This window comes from Centruroides vittatus, unplaced genomic scaffold (genome assembly GCF_030686945.1).
Source record: "Centruroides vittatus isolate TY-2023 unplaced genomic scaffold, ASM3068694v2 contig_345, whole genome shotgun sequence".
NCBI lineage: Eukaryota > Metazoa > Arthropoda > Arachnida > Scorpiones > Buthidae > Centruroides > Centruroides vittatus.
In genome coordinates, this window is record NW_027122170.1 from 4,217,404 (window position 1) to 4,232,990 (window position 15,587).

At 28.4% G+C, this 15,587-nt stretch overlaps 1 protein-coding gene across 1 annotated transcript in view; it reads left to right on the forward strand.

The window, feature by feature from the left end:
- Window positions 1–702: 702 nt before the first annotated feature.
- Window positions 703–15,587, forward strand: part of LOC136974256 (post-GPI attachment to proteins factor 2-like) — a 41,078-nt gene continuing 26,193 nt past the window's right edge. The window contains exon 1 of the mRNA XM_067269094.1: window positions 703–1,044. Within this exon, the coding sequence (XP_067125195.1) occupies window positions 889–1,044 (156 nt within the window). The 5' untranslated portion in view covers window positions 703–888. The remainder of the gene's footprint in view (window positions 1,045–15,587) is intronic.

The window sequence follows — 15,587 nt, forward strand, 5'->3', positions numbered from 1 at the left end:
ATTACAATTAAAGGGCGGTTCTGATCAGCAATCCAATCGACTAAAGGAATGAAGAACGACGATAAGTTATATATTTGTAATTAAGAAAGTAAAATAATTTCATATTGAAAATTTATCGAGCATATAAATTTCTCTTTGTTTGTCAAACACATTTCGTTGTATTTTTTTTTTTTTTTTTGATTAATTGTTGGTAACTATGGATAAATTTTCTAAGTAGACATTTCGCTTTTATCTTCGTTCATTTGAAAAAAAGTATTGTGCCTTTCCTTCACCGAAGACTTTTGACTTTTCTTTAAGCGAAAACGAGTCCTTAACGGCGCCATTTTTCCATTGTTTCTAAGAAAATTACATAAGTGATCAATGCGGTGGGCCGCCGACTAGAAATACAAATGCCAAAGTATATCGACAGATAATTTAGTTAAAAAGTCTTGCATTTGCAATTCTTCCAAATATTTTCCTCTTTTTAACTATAATGTACGGAATCAATATCAAGTCCGACATGGCTTACGTCGGGAATAACCTTAGTTTCTCTTTTAAAAAAAATCCTCATATTTTAGAACCGTATATAGATTTTTTAATCTTTCTACCATAATAACGGTATTTAATATACAGTATTTAAAAGTATTATTAAAAATTAATTTATAACGATGTAAAAAACCAAACGATACGTATTAGGTTCGATTTCGTAACGATAATAAACAACCGCCAGAGTGCGCTGATAATGGAGATTAAAGACATTGCTATTGATGGGAGGAAGGAGGAGGAGGTTCGGAAACGCAGGATTTTTGAAATGTTGGGCCGCTTAATTCTAGTTTTCGAACGAGAATCGTCCGGCGGGAGAGTGGATTAAATTACATCTTTACTTATCTACGTACGAAGTGAAGAAAGATGGATGTACCGATCGAACTCGAACAAACTTTGTTTCGGTTTAGCTTACAAAAATTATGCATTTATACAGTATCTTTACCGTTAATCGCGATGATTTTCTGTTTTGTTACATCCATGCTCTTTAACTTTACTCTAGTCAATACTACAATATGTAAGGTAAGTTATTTTCTTACATATAAAACATTTCTCTTCAAACAACACCACATGTCACACTATACACATCTCTGCATTATTTTCCATTCACACTTTCTATTATTTGTTTATATTACATTCTTGTCTTTAAGTTTAAAGTGTTTAATGATGCTTCCACACAAGTATGAATTTAACCAAAAACAAGATCATTTATAGAAGTCGAGTGTAAATCTCATTATTATACAATTCTTTTTGTATAAATATACCACTATACAGAAATTGTGATTTGTGTGTTTAAATCTCTCCTTTCTGTAGCGGAAGAATGTAATTATGATTTGACGATACTCGAACATTTATCTTCTGGTAGATGTGAGAATTTTAATTATGTGCACGTGCTTCGTATCGTAAAACTTTTTTGAAAATTTCCTGCCGTGATTATTTGTGTGTTGCGTATTTCGTAGTACGTCTTATGTGTGCGGTACGCTTGCCGGTAATGAAATCCGGCACTTACGACGGAAATACCGGACGAAAAAGGATAAAACCGAACAGATTATCACCTATGTACTACGAAATACGATACGATAATTACCTTACTTAAAAATGCTTACTGTTCTATAATATTTTGATATAAACGAGTCTCCGTAAGATATAAGATAGTATTTACTGTACGTACTTTATAAAATTAATGTGGTATGACGACTCGCATTTTGATACGCTTATCGTGCTACGGAATTTTTATTCGTAAGCTATATGATGTAGCGAGTACGTCGAATATAAATTATTAGCACCGTCTTCGTTAATAATTAATTTTTTTCGAATCAACTTTGATATTTATTGAAGTTAATTCTGATTTAATTATTAAACTTATAATTTAAGCATTGACGTGTATGCTAATTTGCTAGTAAAATTCTTAGCTTTGATGGTATTGAAATTTCCGACACAATTAAATAGCCGTAATTTATCTTTACAAAAATATATTTGATTACAGTTTGATCTAATTTAATTAATAATACATTAGATCGTTATTTATGTATGGGTTTGTTTCTTTTTTTTTCGCCATTTCGTAAAATTATTTTATAAATTAAATAGAGTAGCTCTGATTTGGACGTAGAAGCGTTGCTGTGTTATATTTCGTTTTTTGTGCAGATATTAATAATGGTAACAATTGAATTTTTCAAATAAATAATTAAATCATTCTCTAAATATCTTTGAGTAATTATTATATTTCTATGAAATATAATAATTTGGAAAATGTATGACATTTATAGTTATTACCCATTAAAAATTTTATTAAAGTCATTAAATAATAACAATTATTGTTAAAATTATAATTTAATAGCAATTTCCGTTTTAATTCGATAAGAAGTTTTTAAAATGTGATAGATTGATAAATAATTATTATTAAATAATTAAATTAAATAAAGGTTTTATTCTATTTTTACTTTATATTTTGGTCTGTTAGTTACTTTATTTTAGGAGCTTCATTTTTTAATGCAGAGAAGGTTGGTTATCTCGTTCTTAACATCCTTTGTACCGAAAAAATTATTAACTTTCAAATATTTATTTATCTAAATTTGATAAATTCCTTTCATATCTCATCTTGATATAAATTTATTGTAAAAAATGTGTACATATAATTAAAAATTTTATTATAAGTTTGAAATTTTTATGCACTAAATAATTGCATTAATTTTGAAAAAGATTTAAAATATAGATGTTAATTAAACAACACAAAAAGAATATTAAAATAATTTTAAAAAGTAACATATTTTTATTTTTTAAAGGAAGTAAGATTTTTAGTGTCATATGAACTTAATTTCTTATACACTTTTTTTAAATAAAGAATTAATATATTTTTGTAAATGTAGAATGAATCGTTATTGAACAGCCTAAATACCAGATTTTTCCTACTGTGAAGACCATAACTTAGGGTGTGGCCGCATATCGCTAAAAGATAGTGTATGACCGTATGTATCCATTTAAAATATTTATAACGAAACACTTTAAGTGGACCATTTCATTTTCTTTTACAGTTCTGTACATCTCGCAACTACATTAAAATTTTAAATCTAGTTTCGAGAAGACATTTTTAGCTGCAAGTGGATAAAATGTGTTTAATCAAAAAAATTAATATTTCTGTAAGAAGAAGCTATTTTTCATTCAAATTATTATTTTAAACACCTACTTAAAAGTCAAAAAGTCATTGATATTTTTCTTCTGTTCAGTTATTAAAACAGATTTTAATAAAATAATTTAGTTAAATTTGAATTATGTAGCATGATATTGTTATGTATTTATTTGCTGAGAATAAAAATATTTAATTAGTAATTAAATTTGATAGCTATATGTATTGATTTTATTAATTCTTAATCAACTAGCAAATGAACTTCTGTATTAGACATACAAACGAATAGAATGGACAGTGAGTTGTAAACTATTTCATTCAGTTTAATACGACATTTCGCATGTCACGATTATCTCCCCTCTTTGTAAAAAAACAAATACAATTTTTCATTTTATTCTGTTTATAAAAGTCAATGCACTCTTTTTCTCTTTAAAATCAATACATTTTACAACTATATGATTTTAACAGTATACGATTAAAGGAATTTAAGCTTAATTTGTATTCAATAAAATAATTTAAAAACATTAAAGTCTGTAAAATTTGTCATTTTACAGTAACTTAGCAGTAGAGTGAATCAATCTAGAACATGATTCTATAAAAAAATTGACTATGCTGGGTCATTTGAAGAAGTTTTAAATAGATTTTCATATAAATAACATGTTTTGAATTAATAATTTTATAACACAATAATTATATATACCGATTTGTAAAATTATATTGAGAACTGAGCTGTTATTTCTAATAAACTATCAGAAAGACATGACGTCAAACTTCTATGTAAATAGATTTATTTTATATATTTTACATCATTTGTAATTGTTGTATAAGATGATAATGCACTTAATAGCATAGCTGTGTGTAATTATACTTCTGATCTTATTGGAGTGAAAATATATAATGCAAAAAAATTATTTATTAACTCTGACTCTTGAGCTCGGTAATGATATTGCTAGATCGTGTTAAAAAAATAAACATGCTTTTTAATAATAAATTTTATTTTATCTCTACCAGAGAAACTAATGACCTCTGGCAAAGATAAAAATCTTATTGTTTGCATATAGTTTTGTATATATAAATAGGACAATACTATTTTATTTTTAATGTTAGCGATATTTCATATTTTTTACGGTATAATTAAATTGATGTAAATATAACATTCAACAAAGATTGTTTGAAAGATGCAGAATGCGACATTTTCAATGTTTTTATACCGCTGTCAATATATTTTGCACATCAATTCAGCTTGAGGTTAAGGTTGTCTTGATGGCACCATAGTGATACAGAAAACATATTTTAATATAATCATTTGTTTTTTTATTATTTTGCACAAACATCAATTTTTCTTTTGTAATAAAATACTATCAGGAAAGTTACTTGTGTTTAAAACCAGAAATGTGTGTTTTAAGTTTATAAACTCATTTTAAAAGAAATTAACTTTTTTAAAACAGAGATTATATAAAGTTAAAATTTATAAATTATGTGTACTTTAAATTTTTGTATTTACATGTTTACATGAAAGTTTTGCATGTAAGTACATACGTGCATGCAGAATAATAACAAATCTAATTATGTCACATACAACTTATTATTATTGTTCATTAAATATTAATAGCCGAAACAATTTAAATATTTAACATTCAATTGTTTACTTGGATGCTTATGCTAAAATGAAATTTGTTTAAAACAATAACTATGAATTGAAACTGATTGACAAATTTATGATAAGTGAATTTACTTATATTATTTACAATTATGTGTAAGCTAATCAGATGCACAAAGTTTGTAAGAGAGTCGCACATAATCAATGTAACACTTATTGACGTTACTTTATAAATGAACAAAAACGTCATTTCTGTTGTTTGCTTTGCACATTATTCTCAGTTAGGTTAGTTTTCTTAAGAAAACTGATCAACATTTAAATACTTGTTCCATCTTGTAATGTAATCAAGATAGGTTGATAATAATAATAATAAGCTTAGAGCCCAAACGGTTAGGAGTTGAAAGTTAAAATTTGGGAATGCACCATGAGAATGCACACTAAGAAAGGATTTTTGGAAATCCCTCCTTGTGGGAGAGAGGGAGAGGGTTAAGGATTACCCTGAAGAACTCTGCTTCTGCTGTACTATTTTAGATGCGGTTTTTGCATTTTTGTGGGAAATCGAACATATTTTTAGACCCATCTAAAAATTCTCTAATTAGCCTTGGAAAAGGGGGACCTAATTCTTGCACCCATTGAAAACAGATACGATTGACTATGTAAGATAAGCTTTGTAGTTATATAAACCAAATTCTATAACAGGCACGGGCAATTGCGGCTCTTTTTGAGTTACGTGCGGCTCTTGCCGAAAGTGCTATCCTTTCCAGCCTTACCATACTATCCGCCACGACGGTACAGAACTGCAGCTCCCATGCATTTTGCAAAACCTACATTTCGGCTCCCACTGAACTCTTGCTTGCCCACCCGTTCTATAACATAATACAATAGAAGGGTAGAAGTACTAAATTAGCTATCGTAATATTTGTTCTTATTTCTTGCACAGACAATGCCTGGCTTACCCACTAGTTTATGTATAAAACATAAAACATTTTTGGATTTTTAACTGGAAAATTAAATTTTTTTTTTTAAACTGTTTATAATTATACAAATTTTAATTCTTAACTAAGTAGAAAATTAATTTAAATCAATATTAATAAAAATTTGATTTTTCTTATCATTTCTAATAATCTAATCGAGAGTAATCATTTAATTTTCTAATAATGTAATAGTCTAATTTTATTTTTTTTTAAATATTTCAAATTTTTAGATTGGTTTAATTTTGGTTATTGAAAATAATTTGCATTTAAATGATTATAAGAAAATAGTTTGCTAGAATTAAAATTTATAGACAAAGTTACAACTAGTATTATAAAAATATAATTAATTAAAAAATTAAAATTGATTGCACACAAGCAATTATTTCTTAATTATAAATTTCTCAATAATACATAAATTACTTATTTATATTATTACATTTAAATGGTGTGATTCTTTATTTCATAAAAATGTTCACTTTGCAAAGATGTTTTGCTGAATAAATAATTATTATTTAATTTGGTAGGTATTTTCTGATGCTAAAACCAAGATAAGGGGAAAAACTTTTACAATCCAACATTTCATTTTCAGAAAAACAAATTTTTTCTGCTAATTTAACTAGTCATATTCTCAGGTTTACTCTATATTATGTGGATTGAGCATGAGGATGACTAGTTAAATTAGCCAAAAATATTTGTGTTTCAGAATATTAAATGCTGGATTGTAAAGGTTTGTATATATTACTGCAGTTTAATAATGCATTTGTTAAAATCAATATATAACATTAGAAAGAATATTTAATAAACAGTAAGTTTGTAATAACAAATACACTTGAATTATTTATTAATACTTATTTTATTGATTTGTATCTCGCTTTTAATGTTAGAAGACTTTTGAAGTAAATATTTTTGTTTCTCTTGAATCTAATTTAAATAACATCAGATTATGCTATATTGATTGTTTATTAATGAACTTCTGAACTTCTTTTAAATTTATAATTTGTAAAAAAGAATTAAATTGCTTTATCAATGGTATGTGCAAACGAAAGATCTTGAGCATAAAGTGTTTACTTAATCTATATTCAACCTATTTATTCGTATGAAGGATCATAAAGTTACTTTGACTGTTTGTTAGAAAGCATTTAATTCAAACAAAATTATAATTAATTTAGTAGTTATTTTTTTATAATTTGAAGAAGATATTTCAAAGAGATGAAGGATTCATATATATAAAATATCACTTTATCTTCAATGCATATTTGCATATTTATTAACATAGGACTAATATAGGAATTTTCTGTTTGAAATTTTTGAAAAATAACAAACTACTGGTACATTTTTATCAATTAATACATTAGGAATATGTAATAAATTGAGATCTAAATCTCTGATTGAAAACTACTCATCTTCCAAAAGACTGAAATCTTATTTGAACAATGTTTTCAATGCTAGATCAATGCTAATTTTGAAGATTGTGTTGGCATATTTTGTAACTTTCACCTTAAATTGATTACCAAGAAAAAGCAACACATCAAGAGTTTCTGAACAAGAACAGTAATAAAGATTATATTGACTTATGGTATATCAATTTAAATACTGTAGAATCTACATATTGTAATCACAATATTATCAGTTGGAACTTTTAAGACAAGTTGAACAAGGGGGGTTGAACTTTAATGTACGTTCCTTTTATTTTATTAAATTTTATACAGTTTATGCATTTTATTATTCATAAAATGATAGGTTTTGAGGGGGATTGAGTTTTGTTGGATTTTCAAAGAGGGGGTTACAGAAACTTGGACAAAGTGGAACAAGAGAAGGGAGATTAAAAATTTCAAAAAAAATAGTCCTGGCATAATTTTAATGGACAATGGACAGCCCCTTTTTAATTTATTTAATTTAAAATACATACCCTTGATTTTAATAGTCTTGCTCCTGTATATCATACTTTTCCTGATAACAATTAAGTCATGCTGGTTGTCTATCTAACTCCATTCTGGAGAAAATTTTAAAATTGAAATAATGTGACTTCCTATCCAGACTGGAAGTTTGTATATAGTTAACTGGGGGCTTCCTTCTCATAAGCTTTCCATAGCTGAACTTGACTTTCATCTATATAACTCCATTCTTGAGATTAAGGAAAGCAAATAGACAGATACCAGTAAGAATTTAGGGTCTGCAATTTGAACAATTGTAGCCCAATTATTATTAGTACATCTTCAAGTTATGTTAAAACAATTAAAAAATATGCCATTTTAATATCACAGTTAATAAAACAAGCATCTCTACTTATTAGTCTTATTTACTTACCCAGTTAATATTATCAGACAGTTATTCTTATCAGTTTAGGCAAGTTCCACAGTAACTACAATAAATGGATTCTACTACAGTTATGTTTTACATTTAATGTGCAAATTGACTACAAGTTGTAAAGCAATTATTATTTTGCTTTAAAACAGAAATATATGCTAAAACATAGAAAAATGTCATTGTGTAGTTTTGGCAAATCATCCAAACTAATCTCATATTTGCAGTTATTTGGCTACATGTTTTATATAAATTAGATTAGAGATAAAAAACAAGTCATATCCTAATAAAAAAAATCAAATCTTTGCTAGTTCTTAAAAAAATTTTAGTCTGTCTTGTCAAGTCCATACAAAGTCAGTACTGGCAAATAGTATTGACTTTGTATAATTTTATCATTATTAATTGTAAGATCATTTACAAAACACACAGTTCAATAAATACAATTAGTCTTAACCTGATTAATGGTGAAAAAGAACCAAACAAAAAAACCCTTAATCAATACTCCAATAACTTACAATTACAAAGCTTAAAGATCACTCACATAGCAACTCAACCTTTACAGTTAGAACAGATTTGGAAGAATCTCAAAGAAATTCATAAACAATTTAATTTTTTGAATTAATTTAATAATAATTCTTAAATTTACATCAAATGGAACAAAAGAAACAAAAATAAGTTGTTTTATGCCAAATTTTAAGCAATAGATTTAGAGAGAGAATCTGTACAGACCAACAAACAGATGATGCAATTTAATTTTAAAAACTATTATTTTAAAATTAAATTGCAGAAATATTGAAGAAAATGTTATTAATGGAGAATAATGAAATGAAATGAAAATTAGACGTTAGCTTATTAACATAAATGATACAATGAGTATGGAATGCTGTATAATACAGTTGTATGTAAATCATTTTAATCTGCGTCGGTTGATCAACTGCCTAGAGGAACTGAAAATATATAAATTCTCTCTTAAAGGCAAATCTATAAACTGTCTGCTTGAGAGTTATTTCTTATGCTTGGAGAGCTTGTTTTAAATCCCTTGACATAAGAGATTTCCTACAGATTTCTTCATATTACTTTGTTATACTGCATTAAAGCCAAACAATTGCTGAATTATATTGGGCTACATTACTATTATTAATTAAATGCTAGGTAATTTGGCACTAGAGGCAGGCGTTAGGCACCATCTCTTGCCAAATTTGATAATTAATTAATATTTTAATAATTAATTTAGAGGTTCTAGAAGGGAGAAAGGTCCAGGTAGCCTAACTGTCAATGTGACCTCACGGTAAACTGGAGTTGCGGGTTCGAATCCACTTTGGGCCAATTCTTTTCTTCCAGAACATTCTATTTAATTATTAAAAATATTAATATAATTATAATTTTTCAAGTTATATTTAGGTTTTTATTCTTTTTATTCTTAGGTTTTTATTCAGGATATTCATAGAACATCAAAATTCTGTTGAAGTATTTTGATGTTCTATGAATATCCTGAAGAAAGTCATTAAATATGACTGAAAACGTTAGTTTTGAGTAACGTTAATTGTTCTGAATTTAACTGTTTGATTGTATTAATACTGTTTGGCCAGTTATTTTTAGTAACATAGTTTTACAATATTACATTTATTATTTATTAAAACCATTATTTATAATTCTGGTGTTTTTATGGATAATATTCCAATACCATGTGGACATGATTTATGCAAATGAGCTAGCAAACTAGGAAGCTCTGAGATAGTGCTTGAGATATAGTAAAAACCTTTAGAACTTAAGATACTAGAAATGAAATGGACAAGTAAAATTAATTTTTATGCTACTTCAATTGACTATCATCATAGATAACTATTTTTTGGACTTTGTGGTCACTGTAAAATATCGGTTAATGTTACCTATGGCAGGGAATGTGGCTGCTCGTCTCTGAAACAGTGGGGACACACGAACTAATCTAACCTAACCTATTCTAATAAATTACCATAATTATTGCCAACCAAATTATTAGAATAGGTTAGGTTAGTATGTGCGTCCCCACTGTTTCAGAGACGAGCCGCCATGTTTGCTACCATAGGTGACATTAACCAAAATATTTTAGTCGTCCAATTAATTGGTTTTTAAATTATTATTTTTTTAATTATACATTAAACATACCATAATTATATTGTTAGGATCTATTAAAATAACCTTCTCAATCAAAAAATTATTAATAAAAAATGACATAGGAGCTGAAACAAATTCAAATTTTATAAAAAACTAAAAAAAATTAATATCTAATTATGATAAATCTTACATTTGATTATAAATAAGAAATAGAATATGAAAGTTAATAAGATCAAAATTAAGATTTATTAGAAAATGTTTGTATAATTAATTCTTTAATAAATCCTTTTTATTGTTAAATTTACATTTAATTATATGAATTATAAATTATTGTAATTAAATCATTTTACTTTCACTCAGACTCTAATTAAACTGTAATACAAACAACACCTTAATGCTGAGAACCTTTAAATTTAATGATAAACAAACGTTTTCAGCTCATTCCATGAGCCATCTTCAGGTTACAACATTCGAATACTATGTCGAATAAGCAGTTCAAATTAAAATAAATAGAACTCACGCGCGTTGCTAAACTACACAAAACAAAAAATAATATAAATAACATAGAAAACAAAATAAAATAAAATAACATATGCTCATGGTACATGTAAACATTGTAAAAATCCATAACTCTCTAGGCAATCATTTTTTGTCTAGTTAATGCCTTTCTGTGACTTTTCTAATTAGAAACTTCCATGCTGACGGTAAAATCGTCACATCCTTGTAATTTAAGCATTTTTTGGTTAAGCTGGACCTATAAATTTCACATTTTTCGGTTGCAGCCGCCAGTGTCGGTGAACGTATCGGTGTTATAATCCTGGCCGCATCCCATTTAACCACGGATCCTTCAGCCTGCGCCATTTTTGCCAACGTTGTTGTGCATTTACCCTTTGCCACATCATATCTGTGTTCCTTAATCCTTTTACTTAGGCTTCTCGTCGTGACCCCGATGTATTCTTTATCAATCCTTAATTGGTCGTTGCTGTACGGAATTGAGTACACTCCTGGTTGCTCATTCGGTTTAATTCTATCTTTGTCGTTCCTTAATAATTTATAAATCGAGGGAGCTCTTTTGTACACAATAGTGCTGTTCCTGTGGCCCGCTATACTCTCCATAACCGAGGATAGACGTTTATTATACGTGAATTTCGTGATACCGTTTGTTCGATCTCGTTTTTTCTTGCTTTCTTTAGGATTCTTGTAAGCAGCAATCGATTGATCTTTGATTGCTGCTTACAAGAATCCTAAAGAAAGCAAGAAAAAACGAGATCGAACAAACGGTATCACGAAATTCACGTATAATAAATGTCTATCCTTGGTTATGGAGAGTATAGCGGGCCACAGGAACAGCACTATTGTGTACAAAAGAGCTCCCTCGATTTATAAATTATTAAGGAACGACAAAGATAGAATTAAACCGAATGAGCAACCAGGAGTGTACTCAATTCCGTACAGCAACGACCAATTAAGGATTGATAAAGAATACATCGGGGTCACGACGAGAAGCCTAAGTAAAAGGATTAAGGAACACAGATATGATGTGGCAAAGGGTAAATGCACAACAACGTTGGCAAAAATGGCGCAGGCTGAAGGATCCGTGGTTAAATGGGATGCGGCCAGGATTATAACACCGATACGTTCACCGACACTGGTGGCTGCAACCGAAAAATGTGAAATTTATAGGTCCAGCTTAACCAAAAAATGCTTAAATTACAAGGATGTGACGATTTTACCGTCAGCATGGAAGTTTCTAATTAGAAAAGTCACAGAAAGGCATTAACTAGACAAAAAATGATTGCCTAGAGAGTTATGGATTTTTACAATGTTTACATGTACCATGAGCATATGTTATTTTATTTTATTTTGTTTTCTATGTTATTTATATTATTTTTTGTTTTGTGTAGTTTAGCAACGCGCGTGAGTTCTATTTATTTTAATTTGAACTGCTTATTCGACATAGTATTCGAATGTTGTAACCTGAAGATGGCTCATGGAATGAGCTGAAAACGTTTGTTTATCATTAAATTTAAAGGTTCTCAGCATTAAGGTGTTGTTTGTATTACAGTGTAATTAAATCTGTATTTAACCACATTAATATGATTAAATACAGATATAATTACATTATCATTAAATATACTGAAGCAGTGTTGTAAACTTGTGTGAATTAATATGGATTTATTCTTTCTAGGTTTATTTGAAAGATTAAATTTAATAATTTTATACATGTATAATTTTAGATTAAAACATTCGTAACTGGAAAATTAATCAATACAGTGGAATCTTGCTTAACAAGCACCTTGCACAATGAGTATTTCGCATAACGAGCAAAACAAATTGTAAAAATTTGCCTCGCTTAACGAGCAATATTTCGCATAACAAGTGATGAGGAGAGGGGAAGTCCCAAATTGTGCGCATGCGGCATGCTCCATCAGTCCGTGTTTACCACTCCTTCCACTAGCATCTCAGTGTCGCTTGTGATCACGCATTTTTCCAAACTTGAGTTCCCACATATTACTTATAAACATCAACAACCATAGCCCGTTATATAATAAACACATCAAACGATATGCCAAATTCTTGGGTCGTTAAATTTAATGACCGATTCCAAATTAAATTTTAGAAATGTCTGAATTAAAAATTAACTATTTATAATTATTAAATTTAATACAAGATGGAAACATAACTGCCTACCTCTAGTCAAATTAATTAATTTCTAATATTTAATTATAGCATTTACATAGCCCAAGAATTTGGCATATCGTTTGGAGTGTTTATCAAACATATTAGCTGTGATTTTTTTTTTTTTTTTGTTTCTGCAAATCGAATTCTCATTCCAGGATGGTTCATTCTGCACTAGAAGAAAAGATGATGATGATTCACGCTCTTTAACAGTGTATATTGTACAATGTTTTTTGAATAGACATTATACATAAAACATTTGAGCATTTTTTCGGCGTGGAATGCATTATTGTATTTTACATTAATTTCTATGGGAAAAATTGTTTCGCTTAACGAGTGTTTCACATTACGGGTAAGACTCTGGAATGAATTATGCTCGTTAAGCGAGGTTCCACTGTAATTAAATCCAAAATGTCAATCTATTAATATCTGCTGATAACATTTGATTGTCAAATGACTATTGCCTTACTTTTTCTTACAGTGGTCATTCAAAATATAAAAAAATACTGTTCATCTTATCATGTGTAAACTGTCAAAATATAGATAATTTGGAACTTCACAAATTTCATCATCAGAGGATACAAAAATTTAAGTGCAGTAGAGTCACAATAGTTCGACGTGAACAAGAATGAGACGATCTTAAACTATCAAACTCTAAGTAAGTTACAGAATATATATACAATGGAAAATGGTTTTAAGTAAAGGTGTTAAATAATGTCATGTTTATTTTATAATAATAATATATTGCACTTAAAGTACATAATGTCCTATACAATACAGGGCAAGTAGCAACTGTATCTGGAAGTATCTAGCAACTATACTATTTCACAATGCAATAAATTAAAAGCCAATATTAGACCTTTTGGTATGCTTACAATTTCAGTGTATGGTGTCTCATCACATACTTGATTTGAATTAGTCATATGTAATTTTTGCATTTTCTGGTTGAGTACATATACTTTGGCTTAAGTGTGATAGTGCCTCAAGCACCGAGACTTGAAAATCAAGACTCTACTGTATTTATATAAACATATGGAGCAATAAAAGAAAATTTTGATTGCTTTTATAGGAAGAAGGTTGAGTTAATGCTTATGTAAGATATTTTTGAGTGTATAAGGATTTTTATTTTTCTTATAAATTTAACACTCAAAAATACTGGCAATATATTATATTACTAATAATTAAAAAATTAATTACATTGTTTTTAATGATAAAATTTAAGTAAGATGAAAAGACGAAACATTAACCAATGCGAATTAATATACTTTTGTGTAAAACATATTATAACCAAAGTTCAAATTTAAATTATACTACTCAACAGCAGGATATCCTTATAATTCTGCAGTACATTTTAAATAAACATTCTTGGTTTATAAAATAAGCTGTCTTCAAATTATGGAAATTAAAGTATGTAAAAATATATTTGTTTTAATATATTAAAAGAAGCTTAATATAATTAAAGATGAACTCAGATTAATATAAATCTCTTTTAGTGAAGGTCCTTCTGTCTTCTTAGTATTGATATGATTTATGTTTGAAGATTTCACATAATTATGCACAGTTACTATAGATTCAATTTTTAATTTCATTAATTATTATAGCTTTATTCCATTTAATAGCAGATTGTTGCAACTTGCAAAAGCTAATACCATATTTAGTCGTTTTTATATTAATATAACTGTTACATTTCAATAGCTTAACTAGAAATAGTCTAGATATATACCATATGAAGTGTGGTTTCCATATAAATTTTTTCCTGAAGTAATTTACAAAGTAATATTATCACCTTCAAAATGTATTCCTTGGGAATATACATTCTGCTTCTGCCATTGCTGGTATTAATGCTGGAAGATGTCTTCTGTTAAGTTTTCACAATTTGTGTCGTAATGATGACGTTTCAGCTTGTGTTCTATTTTCCGGAATAAAGTTTTTGCATAATGCCATGTTTGGATTGTAGGTTGGGTATGGGAGAACTGAAATATTTTTTCCTGCCAGAACACTAATGGCAATGTATGATAGGACATTGGTCTGGTGCAAAGTCAATGAGTGTGTGATGTCAGGTCAAACACACCGAATCCTTTTCCTCAAATGTTCAAGGATTTACCAACAGTTACAAAGTGGGACTAAAAACATTGGTTGCGAGGAAACGAAAGGATTCCACCCACAACTATAAAGCTATCTATAATACAACACCTTAATTTTGCTGAGAATTAGATATTTTAATCACAAACGCTTTCAACCTGATTAACAGGCCATCTTCAGGTCTACAAAAAACGATAATGGAACAGAAACGTTCCATGTATAGAATATAAATATTTAAATCAAAATTTTTAGAACAAAAATTTAAAAAATATACAATAGAGATGGAATAAAATATAAAATTAAAATATACAAGAGAATAAATAAAAATAAACTAAAAAATATAATATACATAATAAATCTTCCCATAACTGATTCTAGCATGAGTTTTCAGTGAATTTTTTAATCATGTATTTCCACGCCGACGACAGGCTCTCAGCATCTCTCGCATTCAAACATCCTTCCCGTAGCCTACTCCTATATATTTCAATCTTCTCCGCTGTCATTGATAAAGTGGGGGAAGATACCGGTTTTATAATCGTTGCCTCGTCCCATTTTACTATCGAACCTTGGACTTGCGACATTTGTGACAAAACCGTGGTATTGGATCCTTTTTTTACGTTATACCGATGTTCTTTTAGCCTTACCCCTAAGCTCCTGTTGGTGACGCCGATGTAGTCTTTCTTAACATCTAGCTGGATGTTTTCATAAG